Source organism: Engystomops pustulosus, chromosome 11 (assembly GCF_040894005.1).
Source record: "Engystomops pustulosus chromosome 11, aEngPut4.maternal, whole genome shotgun sequence".
Classification (NCBI taxonomy): Eukaryota; Metazoa; Chordata; class Amphibia; order Anura; family Leptodactylidae; genus Engystomops; species Engystomops pustulosus.
In genome coordinates this window covers 9,006,197-9,028,990 of record NC_092421.1, presented here as the reverse complement: position 1 = coordinate 9,028,990, position 22,794 = coordinate 9,006,197, and the positions used below count along the sequence as shown (strand labels likewise).

General features: G+C 44.3%; 1 protein-coding gene across 4 annotated transcripts; it reads right to left on the bottom strand.

Moving 5' to 3' along the window:
- Positions 1 to 1,342: 1,342 nt before the first annotated feature.
- Positions 1,343 to 21,457, bottom strand: LOC140106102 (uncharacterized). 4 transcript variants are annotated; one of them, XR_011850708.1, is made up of 16 exons: positions 21,311 to 21,457; positions 19,382 to 19,510; positions 17,429 to 17,599; positions 15,026 to 15,149; positions 14,840 to 14,946; positions 13,904 to 14,009; positions 13,728 to 13,810; positions 10,694 to 10,807; positions 9,746 to 9,934; positions 9,011 to 9,113; positions 6,467 to 6,519; positions 5,481 to 5,531; positions 3,455 to 3,550; positions 2,776 to 2,872; positions 2,513 to 2,616; positions 1,343 to 1,611 (listed from the first exon to the last, which is right to left on the bottom strand). XR_011850708.1 is itself a non-coding variant. In XM_072130337.1 (15 exons), exons 2-15 carry the CDS (start codon positions 19,457 to 19,459, stop codon positions 1,604 to 1,606), a joined length of 1,380 nt encoding a protein of 459 aa, XP_071986438.1. In that variant the 5' UTR covers positions 19,460 to 19,510; positions 21,206 to 21,428; the 3' UTR covers positions 1,343 to 1,603. The 4 variants fall into 4 exon arrangements, 1 of the variants encoding a protein (XP_071986438.1); XR_011850707.1 differs by having other exon boundaries at positions 21,206 to 21,430; XR_011850709.1 differs by lacking the exon at positions 21,311 to 21,457 and adding an exon at positions 20,843 to 21,014.
- Positions 21,458 to 22,794: the final 1,337 nt, after the last annotated feature.

Here is a 22,794-nt window from a genome sequence, read left to right as displayed (position 1 = left end):
CCACACCCATTGTCCCACCCACAAGCATAGTGTAATATCAACTTTAACCCCTTAACGACCAGGCCCTTTTTAGTTTTTTCACTCCCCACATTCAAAAATCTATTTTTTTTTTTTTACCCCACATAAAGAGAACTGTGCTATGGCTTATCTTCTGCGTAACAAATTGCACTTCATAGTGATGGTATTTATGCTTCCAGGCCGTGTACTGGGAAGCAGGAAAAAAAAATTCAAACCGCAGTGATAATGGTGAAAAAACACATTTGCAACGTTTTCTTGAGGGCTTGGTTTTTACGGCTTTCACTGTGCGCCTTAAATGACAGGTCTGCTTTATTCTGTGGGTCGCAGCGATAAAAAATTTACATATGTTTTATAATGTTTTCGTACAATTACAAAAATTAAACCCACCTGTACAAAAGCTCTGGGTGGTGTCATTTTTTTGCAACTTTTGATGGCGTTTTCAATGCTTTGATTTTTAGGACTGTGCGACTTTGATCACTTTTTGTTTTTTTTTTTTAAATATTTTTCAAAATGGCAAAAAATGCCATTTTCGACTTTGGGGAGCTATTTTCCTTTACAGGGTTAATAGCAGTGAAAAACCGTTTTTATATTTTGATAGATCGGGCATTTTCGGACGTGTGTGGCTGTGTGTATGCCGAGCTGTTAGGAGCTGCAGCAGTTCTGCTATGTCCTGCTTTCCTCACTCAGTCCATATAAAGTGAAAAGTTGGCGTGTGTTTAGACGCACAGGGCGTTTTCATAGAGTAATACTGCATTTAGAAGCGTCTGTCTGACTGTTACGGAGGGTTTCATGCGGCCTCTGCACCAATACCCACAAGCCTTTTCAGTTACAGCTTTATGAAGTAATTGACTGTATAGAACATAATTATACTTTGTTTCCATGGCCCAAGTGCATAACTTTACATTTATCTACATTAAAACTCATCAGCCATTTCTCCATCCACTGCTCAAGCTTCTACAAATCCCTCTGAAATATTATACTATACTCCTCGGTATTAATTACTTTACAGAGCTTAGTATCATCTGCAAATATTGATACTCTATTGTGTAAACTCCCTACGAGTGGTGCTGTGACAGAGGGTGCCGCTTAGTTTCCATGGCAGAGATGCCCAAAGCTATCATTCATATTCAGCCTGAGCATACTGTAATATACAAGCAGTATATTGAAAATATGCGGCAATTACTGCCTCCCTAGGGGCAGATAATAGAAGAAAAAAATTTATATATCATAAAACATGTTGGGTAACACTTCCCAAAATTCCTGATTGAAATAAAAAATGACTAATATTTCCTGCCGTAAGCAGCAGCATAAACAACTGTAAATATTTAAAAAAAAAAACAAAACACATTTTTTTATTTTCTCACCATAAAATACTACATTTGTACAAATCTTTAGAAAAAAAAAAAAAATCCCCAAATATTTTTTTTTATATATATACAAAAAATGATGGGCACTTCTTTTTTGAAAACTTCATCAAGTCCTGATTATTCATCCAAGAAAATCTGTGATTTCTATGGAGATGGGGGTATTCACGTGCGACAGAACCGGGACATGGCTCATGGGAGAAACCTGGACGCAGCGTTCTTCAACATCCTAGAAGAGAAAAGAATCCATGTAAGATCGAGCCGTACAATACCCCTCCTCTACCTCCTCCGGTCAGTCCAAGGTACAACGTAAGGCTATGGGGCACATTTACTAAGGGTCCGTCGGACGCATTTCCATCGGGTTTCCCGACTATTTCTGATTTGCGCTGAATTGCCCCGGGTTTTTGGCGCACACGATCGGATCGGCTTTCATGCAGAACAAATCTTGTTGATGCAAAAAAACCCCAAAAACTTGTTGATGCAAATTTGATGCAGATTTTCCCTCTCCCAGGGACTTCAAAATAAAAAAAAACGAATGCAAACATCTGCGAGGACGCAAACGAAAAGCGATGATCATTATTTTATTTTCCACACAGAAAAAAAAAAATCCTTAAAAGGGGTTGTCCGAGAGTTCTGAAAAAAAAAAAACTAAAAAGGTGGCCGGAGGGGGCTGCTTAAAAAAAATAAAGTCCTACTTACCTTCCGGTTTCGCCCTACTGAAGCCAGAAGAAGAGAGCTTGTCTATAATTGGCCGATCTGAAGCATGTGATGAGTCACATGCCTTTAACATCACTACAGGTCCTTTGCATCAAACTAAGTACTTTCAAATGATGCAGGACAGCTTGTCTGTAACTGGCCAGCCTGAAGCATGTGATGAGTCACATGCTTGTGACATCACAACAGGCCCTACAGGTCGTCTCAAAAAGCCTCCTGACGTCTGTAGCTGTACTATACGGTTTCCCATGGCAACCGGAAAGCATGACAAATGGAGATTAGCCTGGGGGTAAATCCCCTGCTAGCAGCTAAACATCTGCAGATAGCTAATGATAGAATTGCTTAATTTTGCTTAGTGCAGAGTTAGGCAAAAGTTTTTATACTTTACAGTTGTGCTTTAAGGACACCCGACTTACAGACAACTGAAGCTTGGGTAGATGCTTTACTTTAATCCTAGGCCGCAATGATCAGCTGTGAGGTGTCTGTAATGAAGCTTTATTGATAATCCTTGTTCCCATGACTGCACAAAAATTTAAAAATCCAATTGTCACTGGGGCAAAAAAATTTGTCTGGATCTACAATTATAAAATATACTAGTTTCGACTTACATACACTCCCAGAGACCCTATCTTGTACATAACCAGGGGACTCTCTGTATTAATGACCATAATAATCTCACCTGGTCCCCATTCTGGGTCGTTCTGGAAGCACTGTGGGTTGTAATCCTCAGACTCCTTAACCATTTTCCGTAACCTGTTCAGAAGAATGTGTAGGTCCTATGATAATAATAAAAAATAATTGTTTTAACAGTATTAGGCCACGTAGGAGGCAAAGATAATGTAATTCTATCCCATGTTACATTTTCAGTTCTCTTTAAGTGAACCTGTCACCAGGAATGTCATTTTTAGCTGGTGACAGGTTCCAATAGCCTGTATTGCAGCATTCTGAATCATTTCACTACTTTACTTAAGTTTATTTCGCATTACCCGGCTGCCTGCATCATGTGGTGAGCCAGTCTCCTCTCCCCCACACTCATCCAGGAGGAGGATAGTGTGGAGGGAAGGAAGAATGTATGAGGCTCACCACAAACTGCTGGCAGGGAGCCAGGTAATGTGAATAAAAACTTAAATAAAGTACTGAAATTATTTAGAACTGTGACAAAGGCCTTATTTAAATCAGCGTAGCCTCATGCAGTCCCAGACGACTCCCCCCCCCCCAAAAAAAATTAATTACAAAAGTAGAAAAACTAAAATCCTAACACATTTTTATATCAGTAATGCATGTGTCCACCTCATATGCGCTGCAGTTTCAGGGCTTGCTTTTTTTAGGGTGGGCTCCAGTTTTTGTGACATATTTACCGGATCGTTTATTTTTGACAAGGGAATCTCCTCTTCGGATTCAGAATCTGATTGGCTGTCGTCGTCATCGTCGTAGTCTTCGCTATCCGACACCGTCTAATAAACAGAAGGAAAGAAAACAGAGCGAAACAGTTAAGCATTAATGCCTTTCGGATCAACCACTAATAGAAGACGTGCAGGTCCGGAGTCTACAGCGTCACAGAAGTTTCTCCTGCTCCCGCACTTATCACGGCAGAAGGACCGTGTCTCCGGCTGTCAGTCCCAGAACCTAGGGAGAAGGTTTATTTCCGCTTCTGCCTTCTCCTTTCTTCACTGCTTATCCATGCAGGGAATGCAAGAACCAGCACTACCCCGTCTCTATAGACCCAGCAGTAATCAGAGTGGGGGCGTCTGAGGAGACCCAGTACTGCTCTGATCAGACATTAGACCCTACAGGGGGTGGTCAGGTTTTAAGTAGAGAGAAGAATTAAACAAGAAACATGTGGAAATGTCCATCAGGAGTCTTAAATGACCTCATGGGGAACAGATAAAGTATAAAACACACACAAAATAGTAACATTTAGATTACCGTATATACCCGAGTATAAGCCAACCCAAGTATAAGCCCAGGCGCCTAATTTTACTACAAAAAACTGGGAAAACTATTGACTCAAATGTAAGCTGAGGGTGCGAAATGTATATAGCCGCTGCCCCCCCCAGTATATAGCCCGCCAGCCCCTGCCCCCCAGTATATAGCCCGCCAGCCCCTGCCCCCCAGTATATAGCCCGCCAGCCCCTGCCCCCCAGTATATAGCCCGCCAGCCCCTGCCCCCCAGTATATAGCCCGCCAGCCCCTGCCCCCCAGTATATAGCCCGCCAGCCCCTGCCCCCCAGTATATAGCCCGCCAGCCCCTGCCCCCCAGTATATAGCCCGCCAGCCCCTGCCCCCCAGTATATAGCCCGCCAGCCCCTGCCCCCCAGTATATAGCCCGCCAGCCCCTGCCCCCCAGTATATAGCCCGCCAGCCCCTGCCCCCCAGTATATAGCCCGCCAGCCCCTGCCCCCCAGTATATAGCCCGCCAGCCCCTGCCCCCCAGTATATAGCCCGCCAGCCCCTGCCCCCCAGTATATAGCCCGCCAGCCCCTGCCCCCCAGTATATAGCCCGCCAGCCCCTGCCCCCCAGTATATAGCCCGCCAGCCCCTGCCCCCCAGTATATAGCCCGCCAGCCCCTGCCCCCCAGTATATAGCCCGCCAGCCCCTGCCCCCCAGTATATAGCCCGCCAGCCCCTGCCCCCCAGTATATAGCCTGCCAGCCCCTGCCCCCCAGTATATAGCCTGCCAGCCCCTGCCCCCCAGTATAAAGCCAGCAGCCCCTGCCCCCCAGTATATAGCCCGCCAGCCCCTGCCCCCCAGTATATAGCCCGCCAGCCCCTGCCCCCCAGTATATAGCCCGCCAGCCCCTGCCCCCCAGTATATAGCCTGCCAGCCCCTGCCCCCCAGTATATAGCCTGCCAGCCCCTGCCCCCCAGTATAAAGCCAGCAGCCCCTGTACCCTAGTAATAGCCGCCCCCTCCCCCCGCCTCAGCGGCGGCTTACGTCAGAGCCTATGACGTCGCTAGGACTGGCGCATTGCACAGAAGACCTGTGCGGGGGCGCTGGAAAGGTGAGTTTTAATTTTTTATTTTTTGACTCGAGTATAAGCAAAATTTGGGGTTTTCAGCAATTTTTTTTTTTTGTGCTGATAACCTCGGCTTATAATCGAGTATATATGGTAATAGACGTCATAGTCACGCAGTGAGCCTGAGGCTACACATATTATATATCAAAACAATTGTCATCCACTAAAAAAAAATTCTATCATAATGGTCATTTTGAGTTCATTTGAAAATGAAAAAAAATCTATACTATAAAATTACAAAAAAGGCTTCGTTTTACCACTTTGCAGCCTAAAAAGGACTAAAAATGGGGAAAAAAAAAAAAGTCTTATCCCTACGCGTCACAAAAAATCCGGCAAATTTGGAGAATTGTTGTTTAGGAATACTCACCTCTTCAGAGTCAGAAAAGTCGGCATCTCCCGGAGGTATATTCAGTAACGGCTACAAAGTCAAACAGAGAGAATGGAGTGAAATGTTTAACAAAAATAATAACGATAATTTTAATACTTTTTTTTTGCAAAATGACTGAAAATTACGTTTTCCCCTTACATTTTGTACAAGTAGAGGAACAGACAGACATTCTCTGTGTGCGTCTAGTTTTAGCTTCTTAAAGTGAACCCGCTGCAATAGCCTATGCTGTGCCGTTTTTAAAATGCCTTTGTCAGCATTCTGAATCATTTCAGTACTTTATACAAGTTTATTTCACATTACTTGGCTCCCTGCCAGCAGCATGTGGCGAGTAGGGAGGGACAGGGTGCAGATGCAGCCTCATCCACGCTTACCCAGCTCCCTCTCTACTTCCTGTCATGTGCATTGAGCAGGCAGGGGAGAGAGGGGGATGGTATGGAGTAGAGCAGTGGTTCTCAACCTTTCCAATGCTGTGACCCCGCAATACAGTTCCTCATGCTGTGGTGACCCCAAACCATGCAACTAGCAGTAAAAACACAGTAAAATTGCGGCTCCGATGGCTTTAGGCAACCCCCGGTTTTGGTCGTTCGACCCCCACTGGGGTCCCGACCCACAGGTTGAGAACCACTGGAGTAGAGGAAGAAGACACAGGCACAGTCTCCTGTGAGACTCACCACAAGCTGCTGGCAGGGAGCCAGGTAATGTGAAATAGCCTATTATAAACTATTACAATGATTCAGAATGCTGATTTTTTTAATCAGCATAGCATAGGCTATTGGAAGCGGTTACCAGCTAGAAAATTACATTCCTGGTGACAGGTTCCCTTTAATGAAATGTTCCTTACTTTTCCATTGTCTATGGCGCTGCCTGAAGTTCATGACTATCTCCTGCACTCCAATAAACACCGAATGGGGGCGACAGGGCTCCTGCCTATATGAAATAACAAAGTAGTAGGTGGCAGTACTGACCCTTCTGATTGGTGCTACGTCTCTTCTTATGAAGCCTTGACTGGTGCGATAACCTGAGACAAGAGGGAAAATTCCTATTACACAGCATTCTGCGCTGCTCACAGGTTCCATTATTTGCTAGGTTATTGAATTATTCTGTTATTATATAATACACACAGTCCCCGGGTTACATACAAGATGGGGTCCAGAGGTTTGTTCTTAAGTTGAATTTGTATGTAAGTCGAAACTGTACATTTTACAATTGTAGTTCGAGACAAATTTTTGGAGTTTAAACATTTTTTGCTGTAATGGGACCAAGGATTATCAGTAAATCTTCATTACAGACACCTTACAGCTGATCATTGCAGCCTGGGACTATAGTAACATCCAGAGAGGTCACCTGAGGTCACAGGGGGCAGAGGGGTCCGTCTGTAACTATGGGTTGTCTGTAAGTCAGGTGTCCTTAAGTAGGGGACCGCCTGTAGATACAGGACTAAGTACATTAGAAAAGTAACCTTCCCCTCCTGTAGTCACCTTCACAAGAAACACAACCTTTACACAAACGCATTAGCTTTTGATTTCACAACCTGCCAGGTGAGTTGGCAACGCTACGCCATCAGCAGATCCTCACGGATTGGTTGTTTAGTGTCCCAAATGTCTCACCAGGCAGATTATTAAAAAAAACCTGATGAAAAATGTCTCATGCCGATTAGCAGAGATCAGTTACTCCTGTAACAGACTACCAATAAATTCATTATATACTGCAATATACAGGCGGTCCCCTACTTAAGAACACTCGACTTACATACGACACATAGTTACAAACGGACCTCTGGATATTAGTAATTTATTGTGCTTTAGTCCTAGGTTACAATGATCAGCTGTAACAGTTATCGCCGGTGTCTGTAATGAAGATTTAGTGTTATTCCTGGTTCTTATGACAACCCAACATTTTTAAAATCCAATTGTCAAAGAGACCAAAAAAGTTCTGGCTGGAGCTACAATGATAAAATATACAGTTCCAACTTGCATACAACTTCAACTTAAGAACAAACCTACAGACCCTATCTTGTATGTAACCCGGGGACTGCCTGTAGCAGTATTGCTGTTTATGGTATAAGTGATCAGACCCCCTAGGGTTCAAATTCCCTAGGGGGCCAAAAAAAAAAAAAATCAAAAATGACCCCCTTTTCTGTAAAACTGAATTTAAAATAAACCAGCATGTAGTGAAGTCTCATATTTTTTTCATTTAGATTTCCACTCTACAGAAAAGCGGGAGATTTGAACTTTTATTTTTTACCTTTAAAAAAAAAAAATTTTTTGTTAAATGTTTGTTGAATTCGGAATATTATTTAAAAGTACATATACCTATTGCTCATATCCTTGCAGGGAATATGTTTCTGCTTTTACTGTTACTTTGTCGCCTTCCTCTCCCCCCCCCCCCTCCCCGCCATGGTTCCTTGTAACCCTTTCACATACTATACACCAGAGGTGCTTGTAGTCTCCGGAAAACTTTTGTCTTCCCCAATAGTAATACAGGCAGTCCCAGGTTACGTACAATATAGGTTCTGGAGCTTTGTCCTTAAGTTGAATTTGTATTTGTAAGTCGGAACTGTATACTTTATAATTGTAACCCCAGTCAAAATATTTTTGGTCTCTGTAACAATTGGTTTTTTAAAAATGTTGGGTTGTCATAAGAACCAGGAGTAACAATAAATCTTCATTACAGATACATTTGGTAACGGTTACATCTGATCATTAGCCTGGGACTAAAATACCAGAGGGCCGTTTGTAACTAGGGGTCGTCTGTAAGTCGGGTGTTCTTAAGTAGGGGACCGCCTGTATTTGTTAAAATGTAATGTAAAAATGTTTAAAAAAAAAAAAGATTAAAAAAAAATCACACAGTCCCCAAAATTTTATGAAAACTGTAACGTAGAAATGTAATGAAGAAATTGTTAGGTTCCGCAAAAAATGGGTCCATACAAGGGTCCAAACACCAAAAAATGGCATGATGGGTGTCAGAATATGGAAAATTGAAGAATTTTTTTATTTAGATGTACAGACAGTCCCTGGGTTGAGATAGGGCCTATAAGTTTGTCGAAATTGTATGCAAGCCACATCTAATTGGTAGCAGGCGAACGCGTGGAGGTAACGAAGGGCGCAGTTGTACGATTCCAGAGGCTTGTACAGTGTATCCGTGTGCCTGAAGAAGAATAAGCACAGCACAAGCCATCTTCATTACAGACGACCCCGAGATACGAACGGGATCTGCAGCGGTGTAACTAGAAGCTGATGGGCCCCAGTGCAAAGTCTGTGCCGGGCCCCGTATATAATGTCTGGTTTATAGTAATAGTCTTCTCATATGGGAAAGGGACACCTGAAGGGCCCCCTAAACCTCTTGGGCCCGGGCACAACCGCAACCTCTGCACCCCCTCAAGTTACGCCCCTGGGGATCTGCACATGAGCAGCATGAGCGTTCATATCTAGGGATCGTGCATAGCTTGTATTAAAAACCTATATAAATTTGGAATCTCTATAATATTAACATTTAGGCTCTCTCCTTACTTGGTGATGGAGCGCGCTTGACGTAGAGATCCTTGTGTTGTTCAAAAAACTCCCACTCCTCCACCGAGAAATAGACTGTGATGTCCTGACACCTCATAGGAACCTGATACACACAACGACACAGTCATCAATCCGGCAGCCCGCCACACAGCGCCCCCGGCAGCCCGCCACACAGCGCCCCCGGCAGCCCGCCACACAGCGCCCCCGGCAGCCCGCCACACAGCGCCCCCGGCAGCCCGCCACACAGCGCCCCCGGGCAGCCCGCCACACAGCGCCCCCGGGCAGCCCGCCACACAGCGCCCCCGGGCAGCCCGCCACACAGCGCCCCCGGGCAGCCCGCCACACAGCGCCCCCGGGCAGCCCGCCACACAGCGCCCCCGGGCAGCCCGCCACACAGCGCCCCCGGGCAGCCCGCCACACAGCGCCCCCGGGCAGCCCGCCACACAGCGCCCCCGGGCAGCCCGCCACACAGCGCCCCCGGGCAGCCCGCCACACAGCGCCCCCGGGCAGCCCGCCACACAGCGCCCCCGGGCAGCCCGCCACACAGCGCCCCCGGGCAGCCCGCCACACAGCGCCCCCGGGCAGCCCGCCACACAGCGCCCCCGGGCAGCCCGCCACACAGCGCCCCCGGGCAGCCCGCCACACAGCGCCCCCGGGCAGCCCGCCACACAGCGCCCCCGGCAGCCCGCCACACAGCGCCCCCGGCAGCCCGCCACACAATGTGGCAGCGCTCACCTCTCCTGTCAGCAGCTCATTCAGCTTGTTGATAACTTGTAGGATCTTCTGATCATTGTGTAGCTCAAAGGTGAAAGAGTTAGAGGCAGGCAGGGTGAGGGAGCTCTGGGTACTGCTCCGACCTGCCGACCTATGCACAGAGTTGTTGGGTATCACATGCTCACCAGATGATTTGAGGATTAAATAATCCTATGCATTTAGAGACAGAAATATCATTGTTATCAGACTTGGAGAACAAGGTTTAGTTTTTTTTTGTTTTTTTAATGCCCTTTCAAGAATTCCTTCTTGTGGAAACCTCAGCCGTTTACCTATAAAGAATCTCCCCCAAAGACAGGCAAATATGACTCTTCTCACCTCATTTTCACATGAGAGGAGTCAAGTTTATTGTGAGCAGGTAACTTTTGAAGCCCCATCTTATCTTCTGTTCTATAGCACCTAGACATATGCTACTGGTGTCACATTAAAGATAAGAATCTAGTCTTCCAGATACAATCTTGGCTTTGTGAGCTACAGAACCGGAGATACAGGCAGCTAAGGACATAGTTGGAAATACAAACTGCAGATAAAGATCCAGTTACCGCCTATTTTTTTACTGCCAGTTCTGTAGCTCACATAAGCCTGGTGGGATCTTAAAGATGATATCCATATCTTTAAAATGACACCATGTTTCTAGGTTCTATAGAGAAGGGTAAAGGGGGCTTCTGAAGTGACACTACCACTAAACTTGACTTGTCAAATGTGAAAATGAAATGACGTGAGAAGAGTCATATTTTCCTGACTTTGGAGGAGAATTTTTTTTATAAGGTAAATTCTAGAAAGGACTTTTCATTTTGACATTTGTCCACCTGAGGGGGCTAGTAATGTAATGGGGTAAAATGTGGAGACAGATTCACTAATTTTGAAGCCACCACGACATTACTACTAAACTATCACACAATCATCCCTTACCCCTTTAGACAGCAGGTCGATGATCTCCATTGTAAGCTCCAAGATCCTCTCATTCATGCGCCTCCGCTCTGTAAACGTCAGCAGGTCTTCGTAAATGGACTCCGGAGAGGACCTCTAAGACAAGACAAAGATTTCAGACTGTAGAAAGTTTTGATGGGGAATTTTTTTTTTTCTAGAGCCATTGCCTTATATCTGGGTTTCCAGTAACGTGTAAAAAATTCAATGCAATTTCTACATTCACCGACCCCCGACATGCAGGTTATAAGCTTCAGGCTCTTATGTCATCGTGTTCCTCAGGTGGATGTGAGGATTGTGTGTTCAGGAGGCTACTGCCAGTACTACTAGCTACCACTGATCACAGCTTCATGGTGACATATTAAAGATAAGAATCTCATCTTTAACTCAATCCTGACTGCCCACAAACAAAAGAAGTTATGGAGTCTGCAGCAGGAACATGACCGGGTCTCTCCTGGGAAGAAGGGGTTTATTACCGCTTCTGCCTTTTCCTTTCCTCACTGCATAAGACTGAAGTAGCGCTATGCAGGGAATACAGGCGGTGCCGACGGCACTATAGACCCAGCAGTCACGTGACAGCCAGGTCTGCAGGGGTTAATCAGAGCTGCTGGTTCTGATCAGACATTTCTTTAACCAGGAGTTCATTTCCCCCTGTAACCGTGGCTTTATAGATGCCCCAGTTACAGGGGAAAACTAGAAAGTGAAAAAATAAAACTTATTAAAAAAATTAAAAAAAAAAAATCTGTGGAAATTGGGCCCCAGGGGTCTTTTATTACTGCATGGGGGACATATGCACTTTATGTAAATGCTCAGGAATGAAGGGGAAGCTCCTCTGCTATAGATTAGAGAGGTAGTAGGACCTGGGAAGGAATGGCCACATTTATCTCAAGCACTGCTAGAGGGACCAGGAAAACAGGACTGTGGAGTTGGTGACCATCTTGGTTTGGCTTACCTCCTCGCTACAATTTAAATGACAATACTATTGTCGGGCCATTTGCCCCGAGACCATACAGATTAAAACATCGAAACGACCTTCACATGCCAGGGAATTAATTTATAATGGTCATTTTGAGTCCATTTGAACACTTTTTTTTTATCTCCTGTTTTTGTAACATTAAACCCCCCCCAAAAACAAAAAAGTTTTTCATGAAACATAGTCAGGGATAACTAATAATAAAAAATATTAAAGTATTACCGTATATACTCAAGTATAAGCCGAGGCCCCTCATTTTACCACAAAAACATGGGAAAACCTATTGACTCGAGGATAAGCCGAAGGTGGGAAATGCATTGGTCACAGCCTCCACATTACATAGCCTGGCGGACCCTGCCCCATAGGAATAGCCAGCACCTGCCCCCCAGTATATAGCCTGCCAGCCCATATCCCCCAGTATATAGCCAGCCCCCTGCCCCATAGGAAATAGCCAGCACCTGCCCCCCAGTATATAGCCTGCCAGCCCATATCCCCCAGTATATAGCCAGCCCCCTGCCCCATAGGAAATAGCCAGCACCTGCCCCCCAGTATATAGCCTGCCAGCCCATATCCCCCAGTATATAGCCAGCACCCTGCCCCTGTATATAGCCACCAGTGAGGGGAAGCTGGAAAGGTGAGATTTGATATTTTTTACTCGAGTAGAAGCCGAGTTTGGGTTTTCAGCACATTTGTGCTGAAAAACTAGGCTTATACTCGAGTATATATGGTACACAAAAAAGGCAGTTCTGATCCCAGGAACAAGAATTATGAAAAAATTAAAATGCTCCGGTCATTAAAGGTCAACTACCACCAGATTTACTGGTGGTATACTGTCACTAACGTCATGCCCGTTACCTTAGGGGTTAACTGGCACTGGTTCTCTTATGTTCTTGAACGTCCATTACAACGAAAAATCAACCGAGAGCTGGAGGTGCTCAGACATATCTCAGCCGAGCTCCGCCCGCTAATAAATTATGCACGCCCGCTAATAAATTATGCACGCCCCCTCATAAAAATTCATCCTTTGAACCGTCCACAAGTGCTACAGACCGCAAGCCGGTTGTGTGCAAATCTCACGCATGCGCGGTAGCTTTACACCTTGCGCAGCGGGCCGGAGACTGTGAGATTAACAGACAGCTGGGTCATATTTTTCTGAAAATAATAGTAGAAACCCTGTAATTTACCCCATTATTCAAACTACACCCCTCACTGTATTAAAAACCAGCTTTCAAAAGTTTGTGAAATTTACAATGTGTAACTTTTTTGGCCCAAAAATTAAACATTCACGACGGATTAAATGACTGAAAGCTCCACAATTTCCCCCAAGTATGCCAATACCCCATAGGCAGCGGTAGACTGCTGTATGGGCACACGGCCGGGCATAGAAGGGAAGGAGCGCCACATAGAAGGGAAGGAGCGGCAGGTCTGCAGTGTCATATTTTACATCTATGGGGGATTATTTGTTCTGGGATAAGGTAGGGGGATCCAATAGCTGATTGATGAGATTTTACCAACTCCTTTTTTTGGAGGGGATAAGAAAATCATTAATTCTGCTTTATGGAATTACGTTGATATCCCATTTGTAAAGCTTTTTATGGTTGACTTGTTTTTGCAGAATATAAAACTCCTCTCATCTGAAATTCACTCGCTTTTGTGTCGCCGTGTTCTAAGCGGCAGGTATCAAGTCGGGTAAATGTTACTTTTTTTTAGATGTGAAAATTTTTGCTCGTTTTTACGGCGTTCACTATATGAGTTCAGTAACAATTCTGTTTTATTGTACGGGTTGTTACGGACGTGGTGATATATACCAATATGTAGTGTTTTTGTGGGGAATTTTGGGCCTTTTATTCTTGTATTAATGACTGTTTTTATTTATTGTATTTCTTTTTTTTTGCTTTAACTATTTTATTGTGTCCTTTGATGACTTGTATGGTGTAATATACTGCAATATTGCCGTATATCACATCAGTCAGTCTGGGTATCCTGCATAGGCTGATGGGCACACTGTTAGATTGTGCTGAAAGCTTAAGAATCTAAGACATGTACCTGGGTAAAGTCTGCCTCAGTCTTGTAGGAGAGATGTGGACTTGCGGAGCTTCCCGGGGAGGTATTCCTGTTACTGGATGCTTCTGTGGGATACACACAACGTGACTGAATGTAATGAGTATTTCAGCAGGTCCTATATGGAGGTGATATGTCTGTAACACATGGCGCTTACTTACCCGGGTAAAAGGCTACAGGGACTACTTCTTCTTTACAGCGATCAGGGTAATTTCTACGATACCTGTCGTCTTCTGTTTCAACTTTGATTCTTTTTGTAAGTCCATCCTTAACACAATACAGAGGTTTATAGCCACTAGATCCCACATCAGTGGCGTAACTAGCAGAGACAGGGCCCCCCAGCAAGCTACTGCATGGGGCCCCCCTTCCCACTTAAAAAATATACATATTAGTATACTCACACATGTGAGTTACAATCACATATAAATACACTCATGTGCATATACACATACATACAGTGCCATATGCAACATACTCACATACAATGTATACAGACACCATATACACATCACAGATACTGCATACATACATCACAGTATATGTTATATACATATTATGCTGGAAATGTGCAGAATAATATAGATACAATGGTGCGCATCCTCCATTCTTTATTGTGTCAGGTCGGATGACGGGGCCCCCTGACACTGTGGGCTGCTATGGCTGCTCCCGCTGTAGTTACGGCCCTGTCCCACATGATCTCCAAGCTGACCACCAGCAACCTGAATAATAACTTCCTACTGCAGACCATATGCCAGTCACAAGGCTCACAGACTGACCATTAAAGGGGTTCTACAACGTTAGATTGGGGGTCTCACTAATGATTGCATCCTACTGCTCCATTCACCTTCTATGGCACAGCCATCATGGCTCTTAAAATACCTGAGGGATATGGTTGCAATGTCCAACACTCCCTCAGTATTGATTGGAGCAGCATGATGTACGCTCTGCTTTCCACTCAGTGACAAGGGCACCCCCATTCCTATGAACCCCACTGATCAGGTTACTGTCCCTTATCCAGTGGATACAGGCAGTCCCCAACCTAAAAGCAGGCAAAAGCATCTACAGTGGAAAACCCATACAATTCGTGAAATACTCACCGTAACCATCACCTGTGAACCGTTGGGTTTTTCTGTCCTAGTTTCCGGATTATAATGGCAAATACCAGGATGTGTCTGTGGTTCGGGGCTTCTCCTGCTTGAACCACCTATTGGCGAAACACAGGGTTACCCAATAATAAGCGATAATCATTTCCAATGATATCATTAACGGAACACTCAGCTTACCAAGTGATGTGAGGCTGTGCCGATTCTCCATCAGGAGGTCCTTGTACTCATCCTTGTGCTCGTCTATGTACTCCCACTCCTCCATGGAGAAATAGACGGTGACATCCTGACACCTTATAGGAACCTGACAACCACAATGACACAAGAGTTGTTCTTGTTATCCCTTTGGAGCCGCGGCCCAAGACCCGTCTATGGAGCGCCCACTCTGGCGCTGCAGCCAAAATACATAATAACCACGTCCTTCCCCATTCTCCACCTTGAAGCCGCTATGATGATGTTATTACACCACATCTACCGGCTTCTGAGCTGTGTACAGCCACAACGAAGAGAAAAAGATTGCTCCAGCTTTGTGGAAAGGTGAGTAAATTGTTTTTGTCTTTATTCACATGCCGGAGGGGAGAGTTTCAGATATGGCTACCAATGTAAGTTAAAAGAAGATAAGGGTGTCCACAAAAAGGGGGCGCTATGCAGAGGGAGTATCACAAAAGAGGGCACTATAAAGGGGTGGTAGTTGCACGATAGGGGGCATTATAAGGGGCGGGGCACACAATATTTCCTTTCAGGGGCCATAGTTGGGAAGAAGAGCAGCACCCCCACCGGGTCCTGAAAAAGTGTGCCATGCAGCCGGTCCCTGGTTATAAACGGGTCGTAGACAACTACTTTAGGGCATTTTCCTTCATACTGGAATCTCGAGGGTTCAGATCTGTTGTTTGCTCTATCTGCTTACATCGTCCTCCTTGCTACTATATAATGTAATGTTTCCCTGGATAGGTGGATATGACAATTGTGTATTGATGGGTTGTCTTGAAAAACTTAAAGGGGTTGGTCCACTTTCAGCAAATAGTTGATATTGTTTGTTTGTGTAAGGAAAAAAGTTACACAGTTTTCCAATATACTTTCTGTATCAATTCCTCACCGTGTTCTAGATCTCTGCTTGCTTCAAAGTTTACTTCCAGTGGATAGAATCTGTCCATGTGATGTGATGGACATGCAGGAGCCGTTATTATCACACATCTCCTATTACTCTCAGGGATAATAATGGCTCATTCACCTCCCTGTCCATTACATCTGCATAGACAGATTATATCCATTGTAGGAAATAGAGAAGCTTTCCATAGAACAGTGATGGCGAACCTTTTGGGGACTGAGTGCCGAAACTACAAGCAAAAGCCACATATTTTTCACAAAGTGCCAAATGCCAATTTAAAGTAACTCACAGGTTTCAAACGTATTGGTGTCCTGAGGACATTAATACAGTAGAAAGACAGAATTCGGATTATTATTGTAGTTTCCCTCTAAGGTCCCTTAACAGGATCAATCACAGGTCCGGAGAAGGGTCTACAATCATAATACAACTCTGTCAGCACCTCCTTGCTGCTCCTGCACGTCTAGTAACTTTAAAATAGCGCTGAACGTGGCATGTACTGGGCTGCCTGTGACTGCAGGAGAAGGTATTGAGTCCTAAATGGTGACCTGGGTGATGACCTGGGTGCCCACAGAGAGGGATCTGAGTGGCACCCGTGCCATAGGTTCGCCACCACTGCTATAGAAGTGCAGCAAGCAGAGATCTAGAAAACCAGGAGGAATTGATACCGATAGTATACTGAAAAATTGTATAACTTTTCATGACACAAATAATATCAATTATTTACTGAAATTGGCAAACCCATTAAATTTTATTTTGATTAGAGATAAAATATTCACCAGGTCCCGCACACAAGCTTAGTTGGACGAACAAACAGATACTTTCTTTTACAGTTCATCCTGTCTGTGACATTGTGACGCGTCACTATATGTTAGTCCAACTATAATCTATGGAGGAAGAGCTCACCGTTTTTATGCAGTTTTTAGATCTGATGATCTTTTTCTCGATTTAGCTATTGGTACATGTAGATAACCTCAGTGAGGATACGATCTGCTCTCCATCATCAGACATTCAGCCCCTGATGAATGGCTCTACTGGATGACTCTGTTGTGTCTGACAGGTAAAGGTCCAGGCAGCCGATTCTCTCTGTCAGAGCTCCGGCTGCTCTGTTGGCCATACACAAGTTGTTAATCAAAGACTCCAGTGACTGGACCCCTAGAATTTGACATATGCATTTATGACACAACAGCAATTTTTCATCAGGGGTCATGCTCAGCTCTCTGCTGAATGTAGCTAGCCGGCAATGTGTGCCCTTAGTCGCACTAGTGGTAGTGCAGCATCTATGAAGGAAGATTCTCTGCCGTACGACCAGCTTCTTGGTTGCCAGCCGGGTAATATATATCTATATTTTACAGATGACCCATCAATACATAAACGTCTTATCCGCATTCAGTGATACAGTTGCAATTTGAGGGCATAGACCTGCATAAAGACATGGCAAGACAGCGAACGCTATAAAATGTCCTCGCTGGGATTACCTCTCTGGTCAGCAGTGCAATGATTGTCTTGGTGAGATCGAGGATTTTCTGGTCACTGTTCTCGCTTTCCTCGGAATAAGGTGAAGGCAGTGTGAGTGCATGCTGGATCAATCCCTCTGACACATGAGGAACACTTGTACGGTCCCCAAGCTTTTTAATTATCAGGTAAACCTACATAGTAAAAGAACACAAAGTGCATATATTTTTTAAAGGAACTTTAAAAGGGATTGCCCCAATTTGTCACCGAAAAACACCAGGGAAGGGACATGTATGCAACCTCTGACTCTGATCTGTTAAAATGTCCTACATTGTGAAGAAGCGGCCAGTGTGCCTGTGAATGTAGTCACAACGGTATACAAGAATGAGGGGAATGAGACCCCCATCCGTTTTGCTTTCCTATTAAAGGGATTTTTAAACAATTTTACTCCCTCAATTTTTTTTTTATGTACTTAAAATGGTTGTCCAGTATCCGCAAATAAATTCTATTGTTTGTATGATAGAAAGTTGTTCAATTATCCGATATACTTTCTGTATCAGTTCCTCACAGTTTTCTACTCTCTGCTTGCTGCCCTGCTATAGAAAGCTGGCCTGTACTTCCTGTGGACAGAAACTTATCCCTCCGTGGTCATGTCATGTCACACAGGCAATAAGTGACAGTAACAGCTCGTTACAGTAATCAGAGCTGTGTAATGTACCGAGCCGTGCACCTGTGTGACATCACATGACCATGTAAAGGTTTCTGTCTACAGGAAGTAAATAATGATGTTTCCTATTGAATGACCACAAGCAGAGATATAGAACACAGCAAGGAATTTATACAGAATGTATATTGGAAAATTGTTAAACTTTACATTATACAAAGAGTAATATTTATTTTCTGTAAGTGGACAATCCGCCGCGCCCCCTCCAAAGCTACTTATCAAAAATCCACGTCACTTCTCGGCAGAGAACTGGGTTGAGTCTAACCTTACAAGAGACTTCTTTACCCACAGAAGTGCACAGACACCAGTTCTCCTGCTAGATATGGAGAGAGCAGCTGTCACATGACCTCTCCCTCCTCCATCAGGAGTGAGCAGGGAGCAGCAGCCCCTCTCATTTAGTATCTTCTGTATAAACAAGATCCAGACTCACAGAGAAATTCAGCAGAGACGGAGGAGATAAGAAATCACAGACTACTGCTCTGATGGGCAACACTGATGAGCACAGCAAAGGAATGGTTGTTTTATGGTAACGATAATCATAGGCAAAGATGTCCAATGTGACCAGAGCTATTTAGCAGCTCTGAAGCAACAACTGATGTCTTAAGTAATGCTGGATATCGTTTTGACTAATGCATGTGAATTTATTTTATACTCTACTTTAAATCTGCAGGTAAGAAATTTGCATTTAGTGATATTCTTTTTTTACACTGACACTGGCTCCAAGCTGGGACTTTTGTCTATAGAGGCAAACCACATGCAGTACATATCATCGATCTTGGATAAGAGATGATTTCTCACTACTTTAATCCATTTCAACTCTTCATCCTCTCATAGTTGCCACTCCATAGATTCTGGAATAGTTGGACTTTACTAAGTAATCAACATGTTTGGCATCCTACTGTCAGATGGGTAGTGCCAGGCTGCCTGCACCCAACTGCCTGACCCACTATCCTACATTAGAAAGTCTAATAAGCATATTGGGTCCTGACACTATATGAATCCATGTCTATTAGGCTCTTTACTGTCAGATGGTGGTTGCAGGCAGGAGCAGAGTGCCGAGCACGGACCTTCTAACAGTAAAGAGGCAAACGTCTTGACTTTGCTCAGGAACAGTGGATACAAGTGAAAAAAATCCACCTGTGCCAAAATCAGTAAAACAGAGTCAATTATAGGAGTGGGTGGAGGTGATAAAATGTCTTCTGTGGATCTCTTGCATACAACTCTGTGGTTGCACCCCAAAGAAGTCCCTCACCTCTCCGGTTAGCAGGTACATGATCTCCAGGGCGAGCTTTAACGCACTTTCATTTAGGTAATTACTATCCACGTCCATCCTGCAGACCCGAGAGGACTAGGATCCTGGTGGCTGGGGTAGAAGTGACCTCTGGAATAGGAAATATATAATGAGCCTCATAGTAAAGACCTTATGTCATTGCATCGAGTAGGAACAGATGACTTTTATGGATCTTCTGTAAACGCTTCAGTTGAAGGGTTGGGTATTCAGAAGTAATTACAATAAAAGTTCATCTATACAATGTAAAAGAGCCAATACAATCATCAGACATGTGGGACCAACACATATTTCTCCTTCCGTTTTGTACAAGGTAATGGAACTCAAGAAGTGGAATACAGGCAGTCCCCGGGTTACATACAAGATAGGGTCTGGAGGTTTGTTCTTAAGTTGAATTTGTATGTAAGTCGAAACTGTATATTTTATAATGGAAGTTCTAGACAATTTTTTTTCTTTTGCCCCAGTGACAATTGGAGTTTCAAAATTTTTGGTGTAATTGGACCAAGAATTATCAATAAAGCTTCATTACAGGCATCTTACAGCTGATTATTGCAGTCTGGGACTATAGTAAAGCATCCAGAGAGCTTCACCAGAGGTCACAGTGGGCAGAGGGGTCCGTCTGTAACTATGGGTTGTCTGTAAGTCGGGTGTCCTTAAGTAGGGGACCGCCTGTACATATGAGCAATACATTAGAATTGATGTCTCAGTTAATCAGAGCTGTTAATAAATAATAGTCCAATGGAAGCAGAAAGAAGTCACCCTCTTCAGCAGATTCTTGTTGGATGAACCCCTAGCTCCTTCCAAATCACAAGGTGGATGAAAGATTTTGTGCCAGGGCTGTAAAGGGTTACTAGGGCATGCTGTTACATTATCAGAGAGATAGCCGAGCCTGAGGATGAGAAACCTGCACCATGATCAATATTGCCAAGTTGGTGGAGGTCAGAGATGAGAGGACCCAACGTTCCTGTTCAGGTTTCTATGGTGCTACCAGCCATAACTGTGATTGGCCAAGGGTAGAGATTAATGGATGTGAAGTGTGAAGTATCGGGTTGTGTCCCTGGACAATCGCAGTCATGGCTAGTTGCAAAGCGGCGTCAATTTTCCAGGTTGGTTGTTAGGGTGCTGTCACACTGTGCATTCTTGGTCTGAAAACGCATGTGTTTTTGTATGTTTACCATGTGTTTGACTGGTTTTAATCCGTTTCACATCTGCTTCTACTTCTAGAAATGAAGAAAAACTAACTCGGAGCAGCCAAACGCAGGGCAAACATACAAAGGCGCAGGCGTTTTTCAGCGCCCCTAGGTGGCCAATCTTGGTATAATAATAAATCTTTATTTATATAGCGCACACAGATTACGCAGCGCTGCACAGAGCTTGCCAGATCAGTCCCTGTCCCCAATGGGGTTCACAATCTAAACAACCTACCTGTATGTTTTGGAGTGTGGGAGGAAACCAGAGAACCCGGAGGAAACCCACACAGACACGGAGCGGACATACAAACTCTTTGCAGATGTTGTCCAGGTCACACTGGGGGAAACCAAAACGGATACTTCAGCTCGGCTCATCTCTAATGGAGGTCCCAGTGGTCCTCCCTTGTGTGAAAGCATTACCCTCCACTCAGGGTGCCCCTAGCCTTACTGCCTTAACCCTTGAAGAGATGGTTAACCATTTCACCTCCTGTAACATCAACTATCTTGCATTTTTGTTACAAAAGCCCAACCCCCAATCCATTATTACCTTCCTGTTAATAAAAATACAATAAATACAAATAAATACAGAGATACACACCAGTGAATGAGGACCCCCTTCACCTAAAGCTCTTGAAACGGAACCAGCTTCTGCCTCTCACCCCCTACCAACCAAGACAAACGTGCAGGAAATCGCTATACGAACCGAAGCGATCACTTCCGGGTGCTGCGTTCCAAAGAGCTAAGCGCTTTGCGTGTCATTCCTCTTCTCGTGCCTGGCGAGGGGCGGAGCCACTTGTGCCCGATCTCCTCCACAGAATAGACACAAAGCACTTCCGCCCTTCACGGGAGGAAGTCGTGTCGGGTCATGTGGGGTGGGCTGCTCATAATTAAGCCACTCCCAAATAAAATAACATAAAAACAAGGCAAATCTATTACTTACCAATAGAAAACACAAATCTTTAGTCATCTAGGTCTATTGCTGTAGGCTTCACTCCTAGAACTGATATATATATATTATATATATATTTTTATTAAGCCATCCATCCAAAAATTTGGAAAGACCCTTTTATGCCTTGAACATCTTGAACAAATTCCAGCAGTACCTTTAATAATACCACCAGGACTTGTACGGCAGCTTTCTGGTCCATGCCAAGTGTCATGAGGTCAATTGGTTTCTTGTATAATGCACCTAGAATCAGACGCGCTTGTTCATCATTAGCCGCCTCCTTGGACAGTTCTCTGTCTGTCTGACCATTGCTGCCTGCAGATTTATTCAAATGGTCTTGGCCATTTAATACCTGTCCTTATACTCTCCTTGCTGTCTGAGAGATATATTCCTCTACAGATGCCATCGAAATTACTAAATGGACACCATCTTTGTCTTAGCCGGGGGGGGGGCTCATGTTGTCCACTCAGAAGTCATATTGTAATGTGTCCATTCATCTCAAAGAGTCAAACAGCATACTGGAGGAGCTACTAGTTTGGCACACTCCCAAATTAGCCAGAAAAAACACACATAAAAAACAATGTTAGTACTCTAACTCCACAATAAAACATAAGATTGAGAATTCCACACAATGGTCTCACCCAGTTCCTTATAGAGCGAAGATTGAAGAAATTCCTCAGTAATTCCTCCTGTCACGATGGTCACGTCTCTATACTGGATCCTGTGGGAGACCACGCTACACTCTTGTGCACGCGATAACAGCGCCGGTCCTGTATCAGGAAGAATGTGGACAGATGGAGCAGATCACCAAGGATGAAAGTAAAATGAATTTTACTCCAGCATATTTACAAACAAAATCTTAAAAGCGTGCATATCACAATGGTTAAAAACGCCAGAGGACCTCATGCCCAGATCCTTGGTGATCTGCACCATCTGTCCACATTCTTCCTGATACAGGACCGGCGCTGTGATCGCGTTCACAAGAGTGTAGCGTGGTCTCCTACAGCATCCAGTATAGTGAACATCGTGACAGGAAGAATTACTGAGGAATTCCTTACAGAACTGGGTGAGACCGTTCTGTGGAATTCCCAATCATAACATTTTATTTTGGAGTTAGAGCACTAACATTGTTTCACATGTCTGCTGCATCATAATGTTGTGTGTGTATTTTCTTCCCTTTTTTTTTTTTTTTTTTTACCACTGTGTCATTTGAATTGATAGAGATTAATTGGTTTTCCACA